General features: G+C 31.3%; 3 protein-coding genes across 3 annotated transcripts; all 3 read right to left on the bottom strand.

The window, feature by feature from the left end:
• Positions 1–306: 306 nt before the first annotated feature.
• On the bottom strand, positions 307–9,358 carry LOC128159025 (MAM and LDL-receptor class A domain-containing protein 1-like). The gene is made up of 6 exons (XM_052822057.1): positions 8,957–9,358; positions 5,936–5,990; positions 5,717–5,802; positions 3,024–3,150; positions 755–933; positions 307–664 (listed from the first exon to the last, which is right to left on the bottom strand). The coding sequence occupies exons 1-6, from the start codon at positions 9,251–9,253 to the stop codon at positions 578–580; spliced, it is 831 nt and encodes a 276-aa protein (XP_052678017.1). The 5' UTR covers positions 9,254–9,358; the 3' UTR covers positions 307–577.
• Positions 9,359–12,915: 3,557 nt separating this feature from the next.
• On the bottom strand, positions 12,916–18,605 carry LOC128159022 (MAM domain-containing glycosylphosphatidylinositol anchor protein 1-like). The gene is made up of 6 exons (XM_052822054.1): positions 18,152–18,605; positions 16,760–16,814; positions 15,587–15,672; positions 15,092–15,227; positions 14,760–14,938; positions 12,916–14,014 (listed from the first exon to the last, which is right to left on the bottom strand). The coding sequence occupies exons 1-6, from the start codon at positions 18,446–18,448 to the stop codon at positions 13,919–13,921; spliced, it is 849 nt and encodes a 282-aa protein (XP_052678014.1). The 5' UTR covers positions 18,449–18,605; the 3' UTR covers positions 12,916–13,918.
• A 2,099-nt stretch (positions 18,606–20,704) lies between these two features.
• LOC128159024 (MAM and LDL-receptor class A domain-containing protein 1-like) lies at positions 20,705–25,223 on the bottom strand. Its single transcript, XM_052822056.1, has 6 exons — positions 24,828–25,223; positions 24,659–24,716; positions 24,311–24,399; positions 23,715–23,841; positions 22,545–22,723; positions 20,705–21,858 (listed from the first exon to the last, which is right to left on the bottom strand). Exons 1-6 carry the CDS (start codon positions 25,122–25,124, stop codon positions 21,772–21,774), a joined length of 837 nt encoding a protein of 278 aa, XP_052678016.1. The 5' UTR covers positions 25,125–25,223; the 3' UTR covers positions 20,705–21,771.
• Between the last annotated feature and the right edge of the window lie 247 nt (positions 25,224–25,470).

The following is a 25,470-nucleotide window of genomic DNA, read 5'->3' as shown; positions in this document are numbered from 1 at the left end:
AAAAATTAAAATGTTCAAGGCTTTTCTTTAAGATAGCTTCGTTAACTATATATATATATATATATATATATATATATATATATATATATATATATATATATATATATATATATATATATATATATATATATATATATATATATATTTCTCATGTGTTCTGTTTGTCAAAGGTTCAAATGTTCAATTAATCCTAATATTTTGATTATAAATAAATATTTGAAAACTTTTAGTGGAAAAATCTCAAATAAATTAATAAATAAATGAATAAATAAACAAAAAACCAATAACACTAGTTTAGCAGTTTTGTTAGGATTATACGTTTATTTTATTTCATTTGTGTCCTCTCATGGCGTCTACCAAACACATCAATATGAGAAATACTTTTCCAATGTTTTATTTTGATAAGCTTTGTTGTGAATTCATTTTCTATGAAATAAATAAATAATTGACTGTAACATCAATCAAAGAGTTCAAGCACGTCAGTCTCGAAATACAATTAAATGTGTAATACATTTTGTTAACCTTAATTGACAATGTACTAGAATCTTGTGAGTATTTGTTTTAATTTCAATATTTTCTACGGACACGCAAATGGCCAGAGTTCAACGTAATCAATCGCAATGTCCCCGGTGTAGCTAGATCCTTTGGTAGCTTCTATGATAATCTAAAATGAGACCGGAAAAACAATATCAAGTTAAATAAAACCAGGTGTATGCAATAGTAAACGTAATTTTTTTTTAATTTGATTTCTTACTTTTGTTTGGGAGTCTAAAGGAAGGTTGACCCCGGACAGATGGTGCCAGAAGTCGCCTTGGTTACCAGACAAAGTCCAGCGGTCTATGGCGGCGTTGTTTACTTTCTGAGTTCTGATGGTGAGAGTGTTTATGGTGCCCCCATACATGTGGTAGTACATCGTCAGACAGTAAGTTTTAGCTAATAAAAACGGAGATGTGAATTACTGAAGATACTGCATATTCTATGTGTGATCTGTGACTTTAAATGGGATACGCTAAATGATAAATTATCAAACGAGGTCAATAAAGTTTCTACTTTATACGCCGTTAATGGATTGATAATTTTGTTGTTTAAACCCCTAAAGAGAATTGGTTTCAAGCAGGATGTTATATGGATTAATATCAATTTATTGCTGCCTTTTTTATCTATAAAATGTGAAATTAATTTATTTCGTCTTATGATTACATTTCGTTACTTTTGTTGCAACAAATGACTTTTCTTCTTTGTATTTATAATTATACACATGTAATGAAATTTGAAATTGATGAGAACTCTCTCTAAATCCAGGGGCATTGATTTGATCAGTCTATTATTGTAACAATCACTTGTATACTAGCACCAGGCTAGCTTCGTGGCCCTTTGATTTTGTAAGACGGGTTACCCATAAGTCTTTGCAACTGCGCAGTCAGGTAGAACCACTGACACCTGGTCATTCCCGGGTTGGCTGCCGTGTAACGAGACACGATTTTCATTTTAAGGGCAGCTCTTGTTTGCTGTACTGAGCGATATTGCAGTATGTATTGTGCATGAACTATGTTATAAGTGGGCACGGATAGCAGACCGTGGTAAGTATATGTTATCAGTTTTATTCAGTATTTTGGTGTATTCGACTAATAATTCTTGTTTATTGAACTAAATATAACTTTGGCCAGCGTTCACGTGTTAAACTTACCTGTGTGAACAGTCGAGCGTATCTTTTGCGTGGAAGTTTAAATACCAGTTTTATACTATCGATAAAGCCTTGTATTAGAATTGTATAAATTGAACGTTATTCTATGCGTATTTTTTTGTATTGGATAAAACTTGCTGATTTATTTAAATGTCTTGGGCGGAAGTGATTCTCCGGAACTTATTGACCGGAAGTGTGTGCCATATTTGTTTTGTTATTATTTACATGTTGCTATGAAACATAACTTTGTTTACATATTAGTGACAGACACTTATCATATGATTATTTCATTCAAGTATCATCATATCTTGCCACACTCAGGTTGCCTAATGTACTTATTACTGTAATAAATTGTAGCATTTTGACTTGGTCATACCACGTAGAACGTCCAGTGGAGAGAACCACTCTGATGTTGAACACCACCACGACGCCTATGGTCCAGGACTACAGCCCTGTAAGGAGTCCACGGTGGATTTAAGGGAGAAATAAAGTCTACCTCATCACATCAGCGAGGAATTCAGATAGTGAGATGATCTGTGATCAGAGTCGAGATAAGTGATCGAGACAGGATCATCAGTGATTGAAAGTTTAGTGATTGAGATCTGTTATTCAGTTTCAGTTGTGAATAAGTAATTATCGAATGGTGGCAACCATATTTTGAACTTAAAGAAAACTATTATATACCGGTTCGTCTGTCTGTCAAAAGTTTTTTTTTCATATTCATAGATAGTATTTTTTTATAAGGTTGTTAAAGTAGGGTTATTAATTACTGCAAATTGAGTGAGTATGGGGTGTGAGCGAGTATGGGTGTGAAAGTTATTGTAAATATATTTCATTTGTTCTTTTGTTAATAAATTTATAAACCTGAAGGTGTCTTAACTGTTATTTGGAGAACGCCTGGCTCATCCACGTTACAATTATAAATAAACAAACTATGTATCATGTGCATTAAATTTTTAAAGGAAATCTTCTAACTTATAAAAAGATATAAAAACATTTTACATTACTCCTATTTTTTTTTCAAATCTAAAGAAATGCATCCCAGAGGAGCGAACATTACCTTTTATTTGTAAAAACTTGATCTGAAAGATCGATAGCCAAGGTTGCTCTGAGCAACATTTTTTTGAAATTACACTCGCACAAGGCCTTCAGCAAACCGACACACAGACAGAAAAATTGTTATTATGTAGCTAAAATCAGTTTCAGTCTACGCTTTACACTAATAGTAAATAAAAAATGCCCAACATGAGTTTAAAGAACAACTGAATGTGAATAGATAATAGAAATATTGTGGAAAATAATATGATTATTTTAAATACACAGCGATATTTCGATGTACCTTGAAATGCCCCTGAACTCTCCAGTATTGCTTTGTCTCCATTGGCTCCTGAGGATGTTTCAATGTACTTGTAATACAGTCCACGGTACGCTGAGGTAGGGCCTGTGCCAGAGGATCCTGTCGGACCCTAAACAAAAACCAAAAGTGGTGTGTTGATGTTTAGGTTTATTGTAAACGTCGACCTTTTTAAAAGGGTAAAAGCTGAAATTCAAAAGTTTAAAATATTTTTGGTTATGGGCTTTGTTTTATTAAAATCCAGATTTTTTGTTAAAAGATTATATATCAAAATGTTCATATGTTTTGAGGTAAAATCTTCAAAAGTTACTATAATTTTCACGGTTTTTTTTTTTCGGAAACACAATTGTGCAGGCAAATGATTAACTATTGGATTATTTTTTTAATGTTGCAATTAAAAGAACCTAATCTACTGGACTAAATATTTTATTAAAACATTGACACACTTTATAATTTTCTGTCATGATCAAATTATTTGATCTTCGTGTAGAACATATGTCTTTAAAAGCTGGAAATGTATGACATGACTAGAAGTTTAATAACATACTGCTAATAAAACAACAGCTTAAAATAAGGTTGTGTAACATGTTAAAGAATCGTGAAGGAAAAATACCCATGCTACATTGTATCATATACTGGGTATATATTGATCCTTTTAAAAATAAATAAGTGTTATCGTTCTTGTAACGAAAAGGTGACATCGTAGCTAGGCAAGATTTTACATGTAAATTTGTGTACTTATTTCCAAACAAATTAACCCTTTGTGAATCATTTCAATCTTGGCAAAGAAAGTGGGCGCTTAAGATGTACATTTGACAGGAATCTGCACACAAGGAGAGTGAAAACTTCATCAATTAATATTGAATATTTTTCGAATTATAACCGTTATTTGGTTTCTGCTGGATGTGGAATGAGTGGAAAAATATTTGAAATGCAAAAGATTTTATCATAATATGGGTCTAAATATAGCAACACGATGCAATTCGTGCAAAATCCTACTTATTTACAACTGTTCTTAAATGATTTTGTTGTCTCTGGGTCTTCTCTCCACAAATTTGAAACGTGTAAAGATAACGTATTTTAACATTAAAAATGTCGCTTTTTAAAAAAAAGATGGAGAGATGACCCAGAGATGACTAATCATGTACTTTTTCAAATTATTTTTTGAAGGATAAAAACAAAGTCCATTGATATGACAATGTTGTTTCAAACAGTACTTTATAGAGCATATTGACAAGTCTTGCATGGCTCAATGGTTTTGTCCTGGATTATTGAATACAAACATTCAGTGTTTTGGGTTCAAATCCAACTGGTGGTCTTTTTTTTTTATTTCAACTTTTTTTGTTTTAAATGTTTGTTATTATAACATAATGTTGAATTATAATATGCCGATATATTTTAATTAATATTTAAATCCCAGTTGATTCGTGTCGAGGATTCCTGCAAACTTAAAATCTTGTGCGCTCACTTTCTTAGTAACTGGGTACATTGGATAATACATAACGGCATTTGTTCCACTTTATGCTGTGTCTGAATAACCAGTGTATATTCATTAGTGTATATTTAGCATTTTAACTATAAAAGGTGAATCATATAAAAATTTTGTTAAAAAAACGAAAAATATAGTTATGCTTTAAACAGGTCGAGACCACTATATTTTGTGACGTCGGCATAAATTTGCATACTAAATTAGCCATCTGTTTACTTTTATCGACAAACCAATCAGGTGAATGAGTTGCAAGGCATTGTGGGCTACTACAAGTTTCAGTGTATACAAAGCGTATTGAAAATATACACCATTTTGAATTGTCCTTTGGAAACTCATTATGAATGATTTTTCAGAATTTATGAAATTAATATGGACAGTTATGTCTGAACTTCAATTTCTATGCTCACATTTAAAAACTATTGCATATGAGGACTTATATCAACCTATTTAAATACCCCATTGTCACTGTTCAAAAGAGAGGTACGTCCTATAGAATTAGAAGCAGCGAGTACCGTTTTTTCACATGATATCCCATATTTAAAGCAACATGATTAGAATGCGCGTTGATATTTTCTTCAGGGACATTCATCAGATTGCTTCACGGACAAAAACTACATGCTGCACAGCTTGCGCTTCTGCGTTTGTATATTTGTGCATTTCTACTACCGTGGCTATTCACGTATGTTACAAATGTACAGTTACCTGTATTTATTTCTAGTGCACAATGATAAAGTCACCAATATACAACTGTGCAGTTTTTTCTTATCAAAACCTGTTTGTACTTGTATGTGTATGTTTGTCAGTCGTTTGATACTGATCATTTTTGAAGCAACAATTGATCAACTAAAACAACAGTATTTTTCAATGTGAGCATGGAACAAAGTTAATGATACGTAATCTTTCCTTTTTTACCTTCTAAAGTAAAAATCAAGATGTACAAACATTCCGGCAAGCAATTAAATATTGTGAATAAAACAGACAAAAACCACGTGCGTTTGTTGAATCGTAGACACGTTGTAGACCGTCATGCATTGCAACTCATTCACTGGATTGGAGAATCTGTTTGACGAAAATACTGTCACGTGTTAAATAATGCTATCCATATAAGGTAGTGTACCCGACCTGTTAAAGACTACACCAGTCGATTACATGCACAGACTTGCAGCCCCTTGTCTGAAAAATTACTTACAGATTTCCTCGCCCAAATAATGTTGGAAGAAGGACTCGCGGAGAGAAAACAAGTTGATTCTGGATCGCTCTCGAAGTCGCATATATCTAAAACAAAACAAAGAAAATAATAAACAAAATAAAGAGGACTAGATTAGTATCAATCGAGCTTGAGGAAAACTTTGCAGTAAATATATGTTTGTTACTGAACAATGACCTCTGATTAATGTTTACGACTTACAGTGCTGAATACAAGACTCATTCCGTCTGTCAAAAAAATATCCATCCTGGCACTTCTGCAAAATAAAACCATATAATATCAATTAAAAACAAGAGGCCCAATGGGCCACATCGCTGACCTGAGCAACATATGCTTTAAATGGGCGTTGAAGGATATTGTGTCATATGGCCCATTGATTGATTAACCAAAAATGAATATCCGAATTTTAAACTTATTTTTGCATATACTTAATCTTTGACATATTTTTTTTTATGGATTACCATCTTAACCGAAAATAAGATCATATGCAAATAACTAAATGTTCAGTTGGTGTTCAGGTTAACTTCCAGTTCCATTTGTTTTAGCCCCCACCCAGTCACTTTATAAAAGGATTAAAATACATGAGAGCATAAAGATACATTTTCTCCCTCCACTACTTACTAGTTATTGTATTTTATTTTTTAAAAATCCTGTATGTGAAAAAAGTGTACCTCAATGCACCAGACTGAATGCGCTCGATTTCTCAAATTTAAAACATTGAAAAATTTAATTGGCCTTCTCTATTATAAACGATTGTCGTTTACCAGGCATGAATTCATTTTGTTTGACGTTTCATATCCTTACTCACTAGACTGATGAATAAACTTAACTGATTTTTTTTGTCATATATGTTACAAAGCTATGATTCAAATCAATGTATTGACAGGCATGTCGCTCTATTGTACCAAGGCTCACCCATTATTTTCATCTTTATGAAAAAAAAACAACAAATGTCTACAAAGATGATTTTTCGTAGCAATAATTTTTAAAGAACAACGATAATGCTTTTATCCTCATAAGAATATTGTGTCAGGACTATGGTTACTGTTAAAAAGACGTCGTTTTTTTTTACTTGTGTTCGAAAAACTATCAAAAATATGTGAAGATTTTATGCAATATATCGTTTAAGAAGGGCACAAGGAAGTAATTACAGCATATCATCCTTTTTGCAAGACATCTCTATTGATCAACCAAAATTTCAGCGTCAATCGCAGAATTATAAGCAAGATACATAGCTTTGATTGAGTCATGTTTTTGTTCACATTAGTTGATCACATTCACCTTAAGATTTTTAAACTTGGTATTTCTTATTCAGCACAGCTGCATTTGAAATATAAATGAACTAAAGCATGACCTCATCTTTGTGTACAAACATACAGTATCACAGAGGCATTGTGCGCAAATCTCTATATCTTGCTTATAACTCGAAGCTTGACTCTCAGGTTAGTAAATAGAAATTTGTAATCAATTAAAACTAGAGAAAAATGCACCAAGACAAAGAAAAAAAACTATTGATTTTTCATCATATATATACTTATATTTTTCTAGCAGCGAGAATACTCTCCGTTTAGATTGAAATTGCTGAGAATCTTTATAAAACATGTTGCATTAATTAACCATTACTTAGAGATTGTACCGAATTACATGTACCAACATAATGAAATGTATTTTATAATATTATGTTGTTAGTGCAAAAGATTTTGCGCATTTTGTACATGTAAACAATCTGCTGTCTGATTTACCGGTCTACACGTAAAAAATAAAGACGATAGTTCCTCTTAAGTTACAATAATTAGAAACTAAACATGCTAAACGTAAATCAAAACATGCTAAAACCACCGTCACAAATGAAAATGTCTAGGCATTTAAATATTTAACCTCAATTAACTTCACATAAACGGCACAAATATATTTTGGATGTTTTAAATATTCCCTTCGCAGGTAAACTGTTGCACAACAAGCAAATTCATCTCAGTTCAAGATGGCTGCGTCTAACACAAACTGATTCTTTAAACTGGTTATCGAATATATGAAATATGGAGCCCAAAGTTAACTGATTGACCCCCTTTCTCTTTGTCTTCTTATTATTTTCGTAAATTACTCAAATTTGAAACAGAATTAGCCCTTAATTTTTGCAATTTATAGTTTCCTTCCAATAAGGATGATTTATGTTAATTTAAATTACGGCGAATTTCACTCTAGTTCTTGAGAAAAAGATTTTTAAAAAAATGCACCCTCTTTTTCTACAATTTCGATGTTTTCTCAGCTTTGAATAAAGATTGCTCTGTAATTTCTGCAAATTATATTTGCATTTCCAGAAGAATGCTTTGTGCAAAATTTGGTTGAAATTGTCCAAGCGGTTTTAGAGAAGAAATTCAATCTGTAAAAAGTTTACAGATGGACAGACGGACAGACGGACGGACAGAGAGACAACGGACAAAATGTTATCAGAATAGCTCTCTTGAGCTTTCAGCTCAAGGGAGCGAACCCCATTAATGATAATATAAATTTTTTGCTGAAAAAAAAATTAAACATCAATTTTATGTATAATTAATAATATATTGTGTCTGAGCATTTTTTCATTATCATTAAAGGGAATCAGTGTTCATTGAGACAATATTTAAATATTCGTCGAGACTTACATGTATATGAAAAGGTGTATGTATACTTTTATTGCAAAAATGTTTATAAAAAATAACTAGATGTTACCTCACCCCAAAGCAATTTGAAAAAAACTTCTATAATACCGCAATAAGCAAACAATACACATTATCAAATAATAGTTTTAAAATCTCTGTCTCTTTACTACCTCTTTAAGATCATTACTTCGATTAAAAAAAAGCCATTTTCGAATTTTTTTTTATTACAAATTACTTTTAGAAATTTACAGCACAAATTAAGATTCAGTTTGATTTGTTTTGACACTAAACATATTCGTTTTAAAATATCCGCGTTTGGTCCGCTTGAATAGGGAAACCTTAAGCAAGAATAGAATTAATTCATTGTGTAAAATATGCACATTATGGGAGAAACTGCGCATTTAAATCTAAAATTAAGAAAAGAAAATCAAAAGGAATTCTACTGTTAATGGTTATTTTTAAATATTTATTGAACAAATTTCTGTATTAGATGTAAAGTTCTGTGACTGCTATTTTACAGAGAGAGAGAGAGAGAGAGAGAGAGAGAGAGAGAGAGAGAGAGAGAGAGAGAGAGAAATATTACCATTTGGAATCGTTCACACACTCCTTCAGAAATGCTTTCTGTTTTAAGAGGTGTCCAACCTCTTATTAATTTGCACTTCAGATTCTCAGAACAGATATCAATGGCGTTACACCTAATGTCATTGGTACATCTTGAAGCACAGATGCCAAACAGTTCATCTTTAGAAGATCCTGGGTAGGTGCCTATCACTTGAGCATTGTCTGAGAAAGACACCTCTCTTGAGAAATCAAACTGAATGCAGCCATGGATCAACTCAGAAAACCCGACCATCAGTTGCAATCCTCTTAGCAAATGCATTTTGCTCCAACGTATGAGTTATTGAGAAATTGTTGGCTGTATATAAAATGAAGTGTTGATTAACCTACGGTTAAATCACATATGATTTAGCAATTAATCTATATGAAGATTTAATTTAACACTAATACAGTATAGTTTATGTGCGTCTTTAGGGAGATATCATTTTGTATAGAACATGTTTAATCTTTAAAATGCCCCCACAGGATCTGCAGAAAAGTAGGCAGAATGAATTATTTATTGCACTATCGTGACACAATTTTCGATACGGATCAACCTTTTAAATAAATTATATCATACACGATTTATTTATCAAACACACTGATGGTAACTCTAAGACTATGCTTGGCCAAGATTGGGATTGTATAACAACACAACAAGGCTTCACAAACCAGCAATATTTAATTTTATTATATATTGTTAAAAACAATATTTTTAAATCAAAAACATTTTATATATAAACCACGTGTATAAAATTATTTTCAAGACGACACTCAGGAAATCACATTTATGTCTGAAAAATTCGTTTTAAGTATTTATTATTCAAAAATAGTTTTGTTTGTTAAATATCAGTTATGTTGAACAAATATGGTTTTGGAATTTGTACGAGGGCCAACCAAAAAATACGAACACTTTTTCAATATATATTTAGTTAGTATAGGATGAAAAATGGGATATTTGACTATTTGAACCATTCTAAACCAAAGAAATCCGATTATAATTATGTTTTACATGTATTATAGAACACATATTACTACTAAGTCACACAATTTATCGAAAGTTTCCAACAATTTAAATGAAAAAGGTAAATTATTCCTTTATTTTAAAGAATTATTTAGAATTTAATCATGCACAAATGAGGTCAAGATTAAAATGTATGTTATGTCAACAACAAATCAATATATATAATGTACTGTATAAAGTAACATTTCTATAAATGAAGCTAAAAGTCTATAATATTGATAACTCAAAGTACTGTCATGACATTTTGTGTACCAAATAATGACGAAGTGTATTGTTTTGTTGAACAGCTATCAGTTACTAGAGACATAAAGCCCTCTTCAAAATTGAATAAAAAATGAAATAAGTGTCGATGCGTAGATGTATACTTATATGTTAGTTATAGGAAAAATATATACAAGTAATTAACAGCCACATTGTCCTCGTATTGTTTGATTGACCATCGTATTTTTTAAAAACTTTTATAATATGATAAAGGGAAATGTTAGTCCGACTCCTTGATGAATTTCTAAAAGGCTTACCAGGCTTTGATTATAATCAGATTATTAATCTATCATTTTTAAAATTATTGATTATTTGAAATTTAAAAAAAAAGCGGCTATTATTGTGTGGTTCAGACGCGCAAAGGTGAGTGGTGGTAACTGATGATGCCTAACGTCTTTTTTATCTTCAAAATATATATAAATATCATATTTACTATACAATTACTCTTATCTATACTACTGTATTAATATAATAGGCTCGAATTTTTAGGCTTTAATACCGAGAAATCGGAAGAGTACTGTTTTTGTTATAAATATTTTAAACATCATTGGTACTTGAAGATTACCAAATTGAATATGTTTTTATTTCTTCTCAATCAAGCTTCGCTAAATAATAATCAACAAAATTTCTTTTAAGAAAATCCGGAAATCATCTGGGTTATTTGGATTTTACAATCTTGCGTATGTCCAGTACATTTACGCTGAATAACGGGAGGCTCTTTAGTTAGTTTCCACAATATCATATTTGTACGAATAAACTCAGAAACGATAATACATATACGTGTACATTTTCATTGAATTAATAGCATTATTGCAGGCTTAAAGCTTGGTTATGTAAATGTCAAGAATACGGTGTGTCGATGTATTTATTTCGTTAATGTCCGATACTATGTGCAATGTCAACCCATGCACGCACGGGTCAAAGTCTAGTGTTTTATTAATTCTAGAGATCGTTGTTGTCACCTTTTGTAATCTAAAACGTTTTTTTAATATCCAATTCTGGTATGTAAGTCTTTACTTGATATTCTTTTGTGCACAATGTTATAGGTTTTGATTAAATATTACCTTAAGATAATAAATATTCATCGACAGATACTACCAGGTAGTAACCTACATATATAGGTCACACACATGACCCTGTTTTGTTTTTGAAATTCATATAAAGTATAATCGGATGAAATTATTCCACTCTGTCTTAAAGGAAACAGATGCGTAAATATATCTTTTCTAACATTGAATATAGATGTAATTTTTTTTCACGCTTACCGTGTTATAAAAGATCCAAATGTTAAATTGATCAGTTAACATACACATTCACTACGGAACAGATGTTAACACCAAACACCAAAAGGTCCACAAATGCTACAATACTCAATCTGATGACGTTCCAATTTAGGAAGATATCAAGCTTATTATTATAAATGAGACAAAAATCACAAATCCATTATTTAATCGGCTATTTACGTATGATTTTAATCAATGATATCAGATATTGAAGCATTATTCCGATACTGTGTATGAAAAATGACCGAGATTCAACATTTTGACAAATAACTAACTACAAACTAAAACTCGAGTGTTCTGTTTATTAATGAAACGTTTTCTTTCTGCATAATTGTTCAGAGAACAATCAAACAAAAGGATACAAAATCAATATTTCCGACAATATTTGATTTAAAGCGTTTGTTTTTCACCTATTTTTGAGGAATAATATAGAATATCAATAATTTAGATAAGTCTATCCTTAATGTTTATACAAAAAAAAAATAATTTAAGTACATCAAAAAAAAAATCAAAGAGCGTTGAGACAATGCATCTGTCTTCAGTTGATAATTGGTAAAATTAATGAAGAGACCCTCAAAATCTACCCTTGGTTATAATGAATATGTACACTGTACATTGTTAACGCAGTAATAATTTGGATGATAGAATTTTAATGTTAAAAATTATCATAAACTTCGAATTCTAGCAGAGATTATTACGGCAAAGAACTACTGTGGAATCATTAAATTTCGTGCGGGCCAATTTTCGTGGATTGCTTAAATTTTAACGGTTCATGGGGACGTAATTTCGTGTATTCACTGACACCTACAAAGGAATTATGACTTTTTTATCCTAATTTATTAATTCATGGAGGATGTTAATTCGCGGTTGAGAGGTACCCACGAATTCCACGAAAATTGAGCCACCACGTAATCTAATGATTCCACAGTATATATGACATTAAGTCAAATTTGGCCTCCATAATTCGTTATTTTTTAAATTATTCATGTACAATAATTTTTTGTGTTATTTTATAAAAGAGTTGACATGAAGTATGTTTTTTTTACCTTTTTTTAATCTATATGCACTCACTGGCAGTATATGACGTCAGAAATGACGCTTTTTTTTTTTACAATTCAATCAAAATCAATCAAAAATTGACATTTTTCTTATCTTTTTTCGAATGGGAAATATAGAGCGACTCTTTGAACAAAAACGAACTTTTTGTCACATAAGTATTGGAGAGATACATCTTTGGTGAAAATATTTTGTTTGTTCAAGCTGTCGCTCAATGTTTCCTTACAGAAAAACTGCTTCAAACCAAGCCGTTTTATGCAAAAAATGAGAAAATGGCGAGAAAAGGTAAACTTTATTATGTCATATTTTTTAATTGTGGGCACTAAAATCAAAATGAAAATTATAAAAAGAAATGTACATTTGTACAAATTAAACAAAGAATTACAGTAAAATGACAATGTTCATTTTTGGGGGCCATTTTAGGCTCAAACCATACATTGTCCTTTAAATATACAAACATTATGTATTATAACTTGGATACATATGCAATATCTCATCCCAATTTATGTATATACTCCAGCAATGTATAAAAATCATAAACATTACTAAAATACATTTTCGGAAATAGAATTAACAAGACATCTGCCAAACTAGCACTGTTTAAAAATCCCGAAGACTGTATATGGCTTTTAACTTTGTAAAGGCATGACATTTCAACTAGGCTATCAGAATATAAAGAAAATGAGTAAAGCATTGTGAATAGATAATATTTTCGTAACTATTTCCATTTGATAAAGATACATTGATACCAAAAAATACATTTTCTCAATATGTGAAAAAAGTTGTCAAAGTCTACATGTAGTTCTAATATGTGACCTAACAATATAAAAACCGACAGAAATGTTCACTTGCAAAAGAAGTAGAAAACAAAAGATGTGTTTTATCAAATATATTTAAGGCATAAACAAATTAACTATATCCTCATACACGTTAACTAATGTCCAGATATGACCTGCAAATAGTTGCTTAAATCAATTTCAAACGGTGACATTATTTATTTCCAAAACATTTAACAAAAAAAATTTAAATGGCTTTTCATACTATCTTGTTTTTCCTCATATATATAATAAAACCGCTCAGCACATTTTGCATATTTATTCTGTATAGGATACTAGTGCTTAAAATTTAAACCATAATGTATACAAAACAAAACTGAAATTAAAGAAAAACCCAAACACATTTCATCTGGTTAAGGTGAGCTAAAACAATTATGGCTATTGTTGTCTATTACGAAAATTTAAAACATTATCCCCGGGAAAACACGTCTCAGAGGATTTTTAGAGGTATTCCAAACACAACAACAATTGCAAGAAAGTCCAGCAAGTCAAGCACTGCCAGGGCACGCATACGGCCAAAGCTCTACAAAATCTATGGCAATATCTCCTCTGTAGTTAGTCGCTTGTTCTCCTGTTATTAAAACCTGTAAAGTATAGTGTTTATACTTTTATATATTCAGTAAAATCTAGTATTAAGTTAGAATATTGATTTCCCCAGCCCTTTAATGGTGTTGCAATTATAGCGATTTCATCAAATGCAGTTGACGATATATTTTCAATAACAGTTTTTCGGCCATTTTATATGTTGTTAACCAACTATAAATTGATAAATATCACACACGAAGTTTTCTTTATTATAATAACATACCTACTTACTGCCTAATTTATTTTCACCGGCCTCGCAACGAAGTGAATTAAACTTGGTATCGTTCAAATAGTCAGTAGATGGGTATTTTATTATACCGAAGGAAACTTTATGTGTAAACATTGCAGACCTTCTTAATGGTAAACAAATTAAAGTTATCGAACTTTTGAATTTAAGGTATCCAGTTGGATTACACCAGAGGTGTTCCCAGTTTAAAAACGAAGGGAATCGAATGCCGCCGGTGAATAGTTTCGATGACTTTTCACCTTGGGCAGACACATGTACCACGGAAACTACTTTACGGTAAGATAGAATAGCATGTTTATTCGTTGTAAATTTACATGGAAATTAGTAACAGGGGTAAAATAATTTACATTAATAGCAACATTTACATGAGTATACATTCGTGGCTGACATCAAATTTTACAATTTCAATGGAATCAATCCTACACTAATTCAATATATCGAGTAATGTACGCAGTAAGTGATTGTATGTTAAATACAAGTTAATGTCGATAGAAAACCTTTGTCTGTGGATCTAATCGAAGATTAAGTCCCAACAATCTGTTCCACGCGTTTCCTTGGTTACCCGTCATGGTCCAGTGGTTCACAGGGGCATCAGTTCCATTTTGGGTGGAAATAATCAAACTTTTGATATTGCTGCCATACATATGATAGTAAAGCGAAAGACAGTATATTTTATCTGTTGGGAAGAAAAAGAAACAAGAACCAGGATTTAAATGTTCATCTAGGTTCCTAATGTTTCCATTAGTAACCATATATTCTTATATGAAAATTTATGTTTAGTAACTAATTGTTTTCCGTAAATATTTGTAAATTGTCTGAATAAATTTACCATCAAAGTGTTCAATGCTTTCGAGAGTGCCCCTGTACACGTAACTAGAAGAATATGCTGACTGGATATACTTGTAATAACTTCCAAACTTTGCCGATGATGGACCAGTATTATAATAATAATTCGCAGTTAATCCCTGTGAAACATTAATATCAACAATTAGGCATTCAACTGCATTCACTTATAATTATTTGTTGTGAACTAAATGACAAAAAGTGTAAATATATATACATATGTAAGTAGAGCATTTCTCAAAGCAAAGACTGACCGTCGGCAATTTTACTCTATTCAAAGCCCCTCTCCCCACTCCGCGCCCTGTAATTTTTACCCTTACAATAAATTTTGCCCAGACACAGTTGTGTTTGAGATGATAACTATAATAAATAATATTAAAAATTAAATGATTATACTTTTTAATTATAGTAGTTGATAACTTGTTGAAAATAAAAAGTATAACATAATGCTTCATTCAAAATATGAAATACAATATATAACCGATTTTCGAGTCCAGTCCAAGTTGTCTGTTTTTGATTCCAATAGAAAGCATGTTGTTTCTGGCACCAATTCAAAATCACAAAAATCTATAATCAAAGGGAAACAGATGAAATTTAAAAATAACAAACCTACTCTCACTGTAGCAAATCATATCAATGGTTTGTATTGTTGTACAGTTTCGACACATTAGAAGTTGAGGATTTAAAAATCAATACTGATATGAATTATTTACTTAAACAATAAAATGCTTTCTTTTATGATTCATTCGGGATATGAAAGTAGCGACATTGCTGGAAAAATACATAGCTAAATGATCGCTACCTGCATAACCCGCATGAATCATCAAAGAAAGCTTTTTATTGTATATATTAACATCTTTCTTTAACTAATTAATAAACTGATTATGAAAAGTTAGTAAAATTCACTAAATTACTGTTAATATACAAAAGTACGTTAGCTAAGAGAAACAGCCAAATCGTCTCCTGTGAGATTTTGAGTCTGGCATCGTCATGATTATTTCGTGCAGTCCGGCATTTTACTAAGGTCGCTGTAGGTTCAGATCAATCAATAAACAGGGCGTGTTAATTTCAGTCCTGTCACTTTCAGCCGCTGTAGATTTCGACCAATCGATAAATAGGGCGTGTAGGTTTCAGTCTGGCTGTTTCTATAGAGCTATGAATTAACTTTAAGTTTCCGTAAGAAATAGAGGAAATTGTGCTTGGTAGATGTAAATATAGTACCATAATTGTTCTTCATTTTAAAACGTTTGCCATAATGCATATTATTTTTGTATGAAATCTGTTTTGTAATTCAATCATTCACTATCCTTCGACATGTATCATTTCAGATTAAGTTTATTCTTAAGCAGTCCATCTTATTATTCAGTTCAAAATTATGAGTTTCATAATAAAAGTCATTGAATACAGAACACATAGCTTTTAGAAGACTTGCTTGTCAACAAAATAAAATCAAATCCACCTTAAATTTTAAAATATGATTTGTTCTGCTGTCAACTATTACGGAGTAAAGAAAATATCCATAAATTTTGCATTTTAAATTTGGGTATGTGTTATATATTTTTATACTGAACTCTTCTTTTAAAAGAGATCGATAAAGTCTAAAAATCACTACGACCGTCGAGCCCTCTAAATCCGATACAATGAATTAACTTACAGTGACGAACACATCTCTCTGTTTGTCTGTCGTAATAATAACCAGCATCACAGTCCTAAAAACAACAAAAATGTGTTACGTTGCATCATCCTATTTACGTATTCAAGTAGAACTACTGTATAAATTTGATTTAGAAATTATGGTGGCATAGAACTACCACCACTTGTCAGATATTATGTAAACTTCTCATATGATAATGCCGACTTGTCAGATATATATGTTGACTTGTCAGAAAATAACCATATTGACTAGAGACTCAATATTTTGTTGTCAAAGCGCGTTAGTGCCACTGACTGCCATTTACTTGTCATCATAATAACATATAAGTCGACATAAATATCTGACAAGTTTACATAATCATCTGACAAGTCAACATAATTATCTGTCAAGTCGACATAAAGATCTGACAAGTTAACATAATTATCTGACAGAAAAAATAAAATGGCCACTAGTTTAAAGAAAATTATCATTCATATTGTAAGTCGACTTGTCAGATAATGATGTTTTCAGGTCAGATGTTATGACGTCTTGTCAAATAATTATGTCGACTTGTCAGATCCTTATGTCGACTTGTCAGAAAATATTATTTCAAATGGATGTCACAAATTGGGCGTGGAAAGGTTAAAGTGTTGAATTCTTAAACACGTGAATGAATGACAAGTGGACTTAAACACTGACAAGTGAACATAATTATCTGACAAGTCGACATAATTATATGACAAGTTGTGGCAGATCTATGCCACTATAAGAAATACTCTGCATGTGGTAAATATTCAAAATGGGTCATAGTGTTTATGTGCTACAAATTTATAAGAATGCAACGTAAACAGCGGTGCATGGATATATCTTTCATATTGTAATAACCTATCACAACATATGCATATATTCCATCGAAAAAAAGAATTTAAAAAAAATGATTTATAAAAAAAAAAAACAAACAAGAAAATATAAAAAAACAAATTGCTTCAAGGAATGTTTACATTTCTGTTAAATAAATGCATTTAAAGTTTTTGCACCGCTTATTTTACATAGCACATCAAAAAATGAAATGGAATGTATGTTTATCAATATCGTTTGTTTTTAAATCTTTATTTATAATGGAAGAATAAACACAAGAAAACAAGTATGTCGACATCGATACTTGTTTTTATTTCCCTTATTTCATTTTTAATGTCGCAATCGTCATTCTTTTCGCGCTTTTAAAATCAAACAATTAACGATGTGTTTTTATTAATTTGACTATTTAATCCCATTCTCACAAGCACAATATATATTTTCTATTAGTTTGTACCAATTTGACTTTATCAAAAATAATTGAAATCACGAATAATTTTTACCACAGAAATAAAATATTTGATGTTTGAATAAATTGCCCTAAATTTCAGGTCTTACGATTTGATGGCGTTCACACATATCCCCAGATACACTGTCTGTATACACTGGAAGCCAACCTCTGATGGTTCGGCACTCGCCATTACAAATGTCGAAAGCATTGCATCGTAAGTCCTTCATACACCTTGGGACACAGATGCCGAACAGTTCCGTCCTGGAAGCGGCCGAGAAGTTAGATAACACCTGTATGGACTCAGTCGGCGACACTTCCTGTGCAAACTCAAACTGGACACAACTACTAGAGCAAAGGGTTGTTCTGACAAAGAGGGTTAGAAAAACCAAAACTGTGCAGAACATTTCAACTACGTTGTCCTAATTCTCTATATGGCGAGTTGAAATAAGTTGTTTATAGTAAACAATGATTGTGATTACTTTTATGTTGGTCCAAGCCTTTTATTTGGTTTGTCGTCCGACTTAAACTATATATCTTCCCAAATTGTGAACAAAGCTGCCAATAACCTGTTAAAATGAGCAAAGTTCTAAGCTCGTTTGTCATGGCCTTTAACCTGATATTATTGGTCTACTTAATTCCGCTGTTTTTGTCTATTAATGATCTCCTGTGGTTCACCATATTGGGAACATATTACCTGCATATTTTGGGGACATTATCGTATTCTTCGCCCCTGGGTTTAGTGTCATGCAAGCTATGTATTATGATACGTTTATTTGATTAGAAAAGCTGATATCGAACTTCTTTTTTTTTGTCTGCGTTGAAAATGGGGATCAATATACAGGTGCAATTTAAATGTGGAATATGGACAATTTAATGATAAAACATTGACAATGAGACAACACGAAATACATGACCGTGTATAAAAAACGTGGTTTTAATCATAACAGTTTACAAATAACATGTACATTTAGTTTTGAAGTTCACAGCGTTGCCAAACTGTCCTTTAAAAAATGTTTTATTTCATCTACGAAGTTTTTTTTTCATTTTCTTTTTTAAATAAAAAATGGGTATTTAAAAAAAATTCCATATCATGTATAACCTTGAATTAGATCCTTTATATTCTACATGAATCTTACTTTACCTTTCGATACTATTGATACAGTGAGACTAACTTGAATAACATCCTATAAATATTGTTGATTTTGATTATCGGAATATAAGTAGTTAAAAATAATCTAATTCTTTAATTTTCAAAGTAAAATAAATCCATATAAGCCACTTGATTATCTGTTACGTTTGAGACAACAGTGATTCTGTGTATGGTCTCTATCAATTTTCATCGTATAAAGGCTGTCTAGGTCATTGCTAAACATGATGTAACTCAAAAGTGTAACATTCCGAGTTTTATATCAGACACATAATATAAAGATTGTCCTGATCTCTGGTAAACATTAAAATTGTCAGGTGATCACGGTGGTTTTAAATATAAACAACATTAACTATATTAGCTACGAGCAACGAATACAATCACTGAATCCTTCTTCATCATTCCAATTTGCAAATAAGCAATTTATTTCAATCAATGTATTTCTGGGATGAGTACATTTTAAAAGCAACATTGCAAATAGGATTTAGATATTAAGAAAATGCCAAACATTGAAACAAAATAGACGGAAAGAAACACCTTTGAAAACAGTGTGCTGTTTATAATCTTTATTAATTTTTTTTAAGAATTGAGAATGTCAAATGAATCCAAGAATGTTAGTTCTCGTTCTTATACTTTAAAACAACATGAGCTGCATTTTTCATGTCATTTTTTTGTTACTAAAATGTTCTCTTCTACTAGAATGACAAAACTATCATGGTTTTTAAATTTATGTTAGCCTTATTTTTGTGGAAAAGGCCGTTAAGAAATCTAATTTGGAGCAAAATTGAATTATTGTCGTCCTGTACAAAAATTGATTTGCTATATATTACTTTAAAGAGAAATATTTCCTTTGACAAACATTAATGATGTTTTCAAATCTTATTTATCATAAAAGTTTAAGTTATATGCAGATTTATCATACTAACAGGTTTTAGCAACAAAATAAAATTCTTAAAAAATACAGCTCATATTGCTTTAAACTTATAGAAGCAATATTTTATTCTTCCAAACAATTTAAAATTTACTGCCACTACTTTAATGTAAGCACCGGCCAATTGTGCCATTATGACTTGGAGAAAGATTAAGTTTAAAACTTTAAAGTATGGCGTCATTCATTGCATTTCGTGAAGTGATCTTCATGCAGCAAACGCTTTGTCTAACCAGGAAGTTATCAAACGTATTTTAAAGTCATTAATGAACGATGAAACATTATATGTCATGGTATTTAATATGTAATATGTATATTAAGTTCTAATATCTAATAAGCTAAAAATGCATTTGAAAGCATTTTTAAAAAATACATAATGGCTTATAATACAAAGACAGAAATCAAATAAGTGCACCATTGACGTCGCTGAAATACCAGAGTATTGGACTCATATATCTTTCACTTTTACAAATATTTCACGCGTGGTATTAAAATGTAGAGCTGCTCTGTACTTTAACTCGATCGACATTTGGGTGGCGATCCTCTTTATGGTAAAATTAATTGAATTAAGTCCAATGAGCATTTCAACATTTATTAAAGATCTAACAGACCAAATGATACAGATTATTGACATCGGGACGGATGACCGATGCCGATTGATGTACAGGAAAATTACAACAGTATATACAACAAACATGTAACATGTGTAAAACGATAAATGAAGATAGTGCCGAGACCAAAATAAAGCTATATAAAAATGTGGTTAACCAGTATTCATGATAAAGTAACTTGTACGCGTACAGTTCTGCAGATTTCTAGGCTAGTGTATCGTCATTTCCCCTCCATATGTCGACGAGAGAAGAGACCTGAATGTTGACAAGCAATTTTAATTAATATCAGCTATTGTGTTTGGTATAGATAAGAAAAACTATATACAGCGAATTCCTAACAAGTTCGGTGTTTTTAAATTCAAAATCAGAGAAGTTGAATTAAAGTTTAGGTTCCTTTTAACATTTTTGTTTAAGACCGGGTCATTTTTTCCTACCAGATTCATTTCTTCTCTTCTTGTATAATGCAAAGAAAAATAATCCTGGGTCTTTTTTTGCAATTTTTCTACGGATTGGATGTCATAATTTTACGTCGAAATATGACCCCGTTCATTATTCTATTGGAATTTTTATTCTTCGTTGCATAGGCTTTCTAGTTTGTCAATGTCGTTCATTTTTTTTATTCTGTAATTCCCGTTGTCTTTTCTTTTGAACAATAAAGAATTGCTAAGTTTCAAATTTGATAAAGAGTCTGACACGTTTTTGATGATAAAAATATATTAACAGTAACATACATGCATTAAATGAATAGATAGCGAAATAAATAAATTTAAAAAAACCACCATATAAATGTATAATGCCCTTAATCGCAAGTTTACTTTTATTATGATAATTATACAAGATTCGCTAGGTTTGTGTCCTCTAAAAGCTTCTTTCACCTTCAAAACAATATAAACGATGCATGTACAACGTTAGTTAACTATATATGATGTAAATTGTGATTGGCTGATACCATGTGCCACAATTTCATGAAGATCTATCTCTACGTAGAAGTACATTTTATTATGTATGCTAGCAAGTATTTGTATTGACTTTTGCATTTTGCTACGGACATGCAAATGGCCGGAGCTCAACGTAATCGATCGCAGTATCTCCAGTGTGGCTGGAACCTTTGGTAGCCTCAATGATGATCTAATCCAAAAAGGAAAACAAAGCATTTCATCACAAGTTAAAAGACACCAGCGGAACTGTACCGGATAATAACTAGTGCGAAGTTGCACAGGTAACAGTTTTGCATCTGCTAAAGAAACATATTCATGAATCAAATAATGGACCATTGTCTTAGCGTATAAAGCCACATTTGTATTAAGCGTTTCATTTGACATATAAAATATTCATAGTCAGTGATGAGAAAATAATTATTTCAATTTAAAAAAAATGTCTGTTAAAGTTAAAAGTATTTTCAATCAAATTGTAAAATCCTGTAGTAGTTTTGTTCCAAACATATTGAAATTATAAGAAAGTTATTCCATTCCAGTTAGAAATTTTTCATATTCTATAGTTCAATATTTTTTTTTACCAATGCTAAAAATCAAATTACCGTGAAAATCTGTTTTGAAAAGATAAATATCCCACATTTCAGGTGAGATGCGTAAAATCAAGTAGTCATAAACTCTATAAGCAGTAGTTTATCAATTAAACGTTTGATCTTTTTTTATCGCAACAATCACAATAGTCGAAAACTAAATGCAAGTTTGGTGTCTTGTTTTATTCACCGATGTAGTGTTTAGTAGAGAAGTATCGTTGGTTGTTATTTTACGACATTGTAAAGGTTTTGTTGTTGTAAAAAAAACAAACTCTTGCCTATCGCTACTTACTTTTGTTTGTGAGTCCAAAGGAAGGTTGACTCCAGAGAGATAGTGCCAGACGTTACCTTGGTTACCAGACATTTTCCAGCGGTTTATGGCGGCGCTGTTTCCTTTCTGAGTTCTGATGGTGAGAGTGTTTATGGTGGCCCCATACATGTGGTAGTACATCGTCAGGCAGTAGGTTTTTGCTTGTTTAAATGGATGTTAAAAACAAATGCACATTTATTGTGATTTTGAATAGGATGCAAATATCACCAGAGTGTTCATCAGAGACAGTGCAGCTACCTAGAGGTAAAATGCCACACCAAAATGCTCTTTAATGGATCATTAAAAAAATCATATTTGATACATTATTACCTTGTCAAAGGAAAGACAGGAGCTCATTTTGTTTTGTAATGATTATATAAAAAAGAAAAATCTGCTTTGATTGTAATGCATTGCAGCATTCAAAATATGGTGTACAAAAATGCATGGTAAAAATATCTAACAAATCATGTTTAGTGTTGTCAATTAGACAATTATCTAATATATTTCTTGTTGGAAAAAACTATTAAAAAATTAAACACGTATTTCGTTTGAATTTTAGAAACCTATAAATAAAATTTGTATAAGAAAGTTAACGTGTCTTAAGGAGAAAAACGTAAAAAAAAAAGTTGTTTTAATGAAATCAAGACAAATTAAATGACAGCCAGAATACTATTTTCTTTGAATTTGCATAAACATTTTTTAACCCTTTACTATAATGTACTTGATTATGAAAAAATATGATTTGGTGCTTTGAAAGACTTAAAAGTCACTAAACACTACTTTGAAATATTTTCTTTGAAAATTAATCTTACTGGAAAGAAGATTGGACTCATTTTATTAACAACATGAATACTACGCACTATATGAAAATAAAGAGGACTCGATGGTGGTCACCTAATATGTACTATATTAATCTCCTTCAGAAGAAAAGTTCTTAAGTTCTGATAAAAAAATATTGGAAAGAATCCAATTTCCAAAGGTGAAATACATTGATTTTTCCTTTACTTAAGATACCTTATAGCTAAGCCATATCGTAAATGTTAATTTCGATCTAATTAATTATTTGTTGTCCATCCAACCTCCTTTAAGAATTAAAATAATCTTAAATGTTTATAATAAATATCAATGCAAAGCAATGGCGGTGCAATGTACCTTGAAATGTCTTTGAGCTCTCCAGTACTGCTCTTTGTCCAAGTTGAATTGCGGATGTTTCAATGTATTTATAATGCAATCCATGGTAAGCTGAGGAAGGACCCGTGTTAGTGGATGAAGTCGAGCCCTTTGTTTAATAAAATGTATTTTCATTAGTCGGTTAATAGATCCTTTGTATCAATCCCAGGCATCCGCTTAAATGTTAATGAATATTTCAAAACGAGTCGGTACGTCATCAAATCTTCAACCACTAATGACATTAAAACCCTTGAATTTTCTTTACTTTTTTTTTGGGGGGGGGGGGCGTTATTTCGTCCCGGTATGTGATAAAATCTACATGTTACCTTATGTGCTTAATAATGTTGAAGACGACCATTCTTATTAGATCAAATGCAAGTGTAATAGAAATAAGTGACATTTAATATTAAAAAAATAAAATCCGCCCAGACAAAAGTATCATAATCATCAGCAATGACAAGTTGTTGGTCTAATGGAAGTTTAACTAATTAAGTAAAATTATAAACATAATTCCTTCTCCCCACTCATCCCAACCCATCAATTCTTGCAAAAGGTATATTATAGAGTAAATTACTTACCTTATGGGTGGTCCAGTTAAATTCGTCAGACAGACTTTCAGAAAGAAAACATGTCAACTCTGGGTCACTCTCAAAGTTGCAAATATAATCTAAAAGGAAATCAATTAGGAACGAAGAAATTCATTTTTCTTAATTAAATAGTATCCGCGAAATATGGGAGGATAAAACTGACATGGTGTAATCAGGACAACTGAAAGGTAATTAGATTCAAGTTAAAAAAGAAACTGTCATTAAGTCACCGACAGACCCTTCAGTCAACATTTGGCTGAAACTGATTGTATCTTGTGATCGTATTAGATATCAATTCGATTGTAAAAATTTACAGTTGTCACTGAAAAAAAGACTTACAGTAATTGATGCAAGTAAGATTTTTTCTGTCAAAAAAGTATCCATCTGGGCATGCTTGCTGAATAAAAACAAAATAATGCATTCAAAATAATCATGTGTTTCTGATAAAAAGCGAAGGTTAATATTAAGAAAAAAAAAAGAACTAACAAAAGATAAGTTAGATTCGTACCATTTGGAATTGTCTACACACTCCTTCGGAGACGTTGCCCGGCGCAGGGGGTGTCCAACCATTAATTAATTTGCACTGAAATTTTTCATAACAGATGTCAATAGCGTTACATCGAATGTCATTGTCACATCTTGGACCACACACGCCGAAAAGTCCTTGTTCGGAAGATCCTGGATATGTGCCAATCACTTGAGAATTGTCAAAGAAAGACACCTCACGTGAAAATTTAAACTGAATGCAGCCACTGATTAACTCAATAACACCGACCATAATCGGCAAACTTCCTACGAAGTACATGATGTCCGTACTTAAGCAATAGGAGAGAGGAAATTTATGACATGCTGATTGCACTTCGGTTATATCCTTCTTGCAATTAATCAATTCTCTTGTCGAAATGGTCTAACAAAGATGTTTAGTTTTCTCATCAATAATTTATTGGCAAGGTGCTACAATAAGAATGAATACATAGTTTTCATGGATGATTTTAAACTTAAAATGACATATGAACAGCATACAGCATATATCATATTGCAATTCTGTATTACGCATTTAGACGCCAATTTTTTGTTCGCAGTATTGTTTTTTATAACTATCACATCTCCCTGTATTGCTTGTATGCCATATTTTATCTATTCAATAATGT

This window comes from Crassostrea angulata, chromosome 8 (genome assembly GCF_025612915.1).
Source record: "Crassostrea angulata isolate pt1a10 chromosome 8, ASM2561291v2, whole genome shotgun sequence".
NCBI classification, from domain to species: Eukaryota; Metazoa; Mollusca; class Bivalvia; order Ostreida; family Ostreidae; genus Magallana; species Magallana angulata.
This window is presented reverse-complemented; position numbering and strand designations above follow the sequence as displayed.

Coding starts and splice junctions, on each gene's coding strand:
- LOC128159022 (XM_052822054.1), bottom strand. CDS start 18,448: ATGTTCTGCACAGTTTTGGTTTTTCTAACCCTCTTTGTCAGAACAACC. Junction 15,228..15,586: donor TGGACTGGACTCGAAAATCG/GTTATATATTGT, acceptor AATGTTTCACAG/GGATTAACTGCGAATTATTA. Junction 14,939..15,091: donor AAGCATTGAACACTTTGATG/GTAAATTTATTC, acceptor TCTTCCCAACAG/ATAAAATATACTGTCTTTCG.
- LOC128159025 (XM_052822057.1), bottom strand. CDS start 9,253: ATGCATTTGCTAAGAGGATTGCAACTGATGGTCGGGTTTTCTGAGTTG. Junction 5,803..5,935: donor TGAGTCTTGTATTCAGCACT/GTAAGTCGTAAA, acceptor GTTTTGTTTTAG/ATATATGCGACTTCGAGAGC. Junction 3,151..5,716: donor TTATTTGGGCGAGGAAATCT/GTAAGTAATTTT, acceptor GTTTTTGTTTAG/GGTCCGACAGGATCCTCTGG.
- LOC128159024 (XM_052822056.1), bottom strand. CDS start 25,124: ATGTACTTCGTAGGAAGTTTGCCGATTATGGTCGGTGTTATTGAGTTA. Junction 23,842..24,310: donor TTAACTGGACCACCCATAAG/GTAAGTAATTTA, acceptor TATTAAACAAAG/GGCTCGACTTCATCCACTAA. Junction 22,724..23,714: donor GAGCTCAAAGACATTTCAAG/GTACATTGCACC, acceptor CATTTAAACAAG/CAAAAACCTACTGCCTGACG.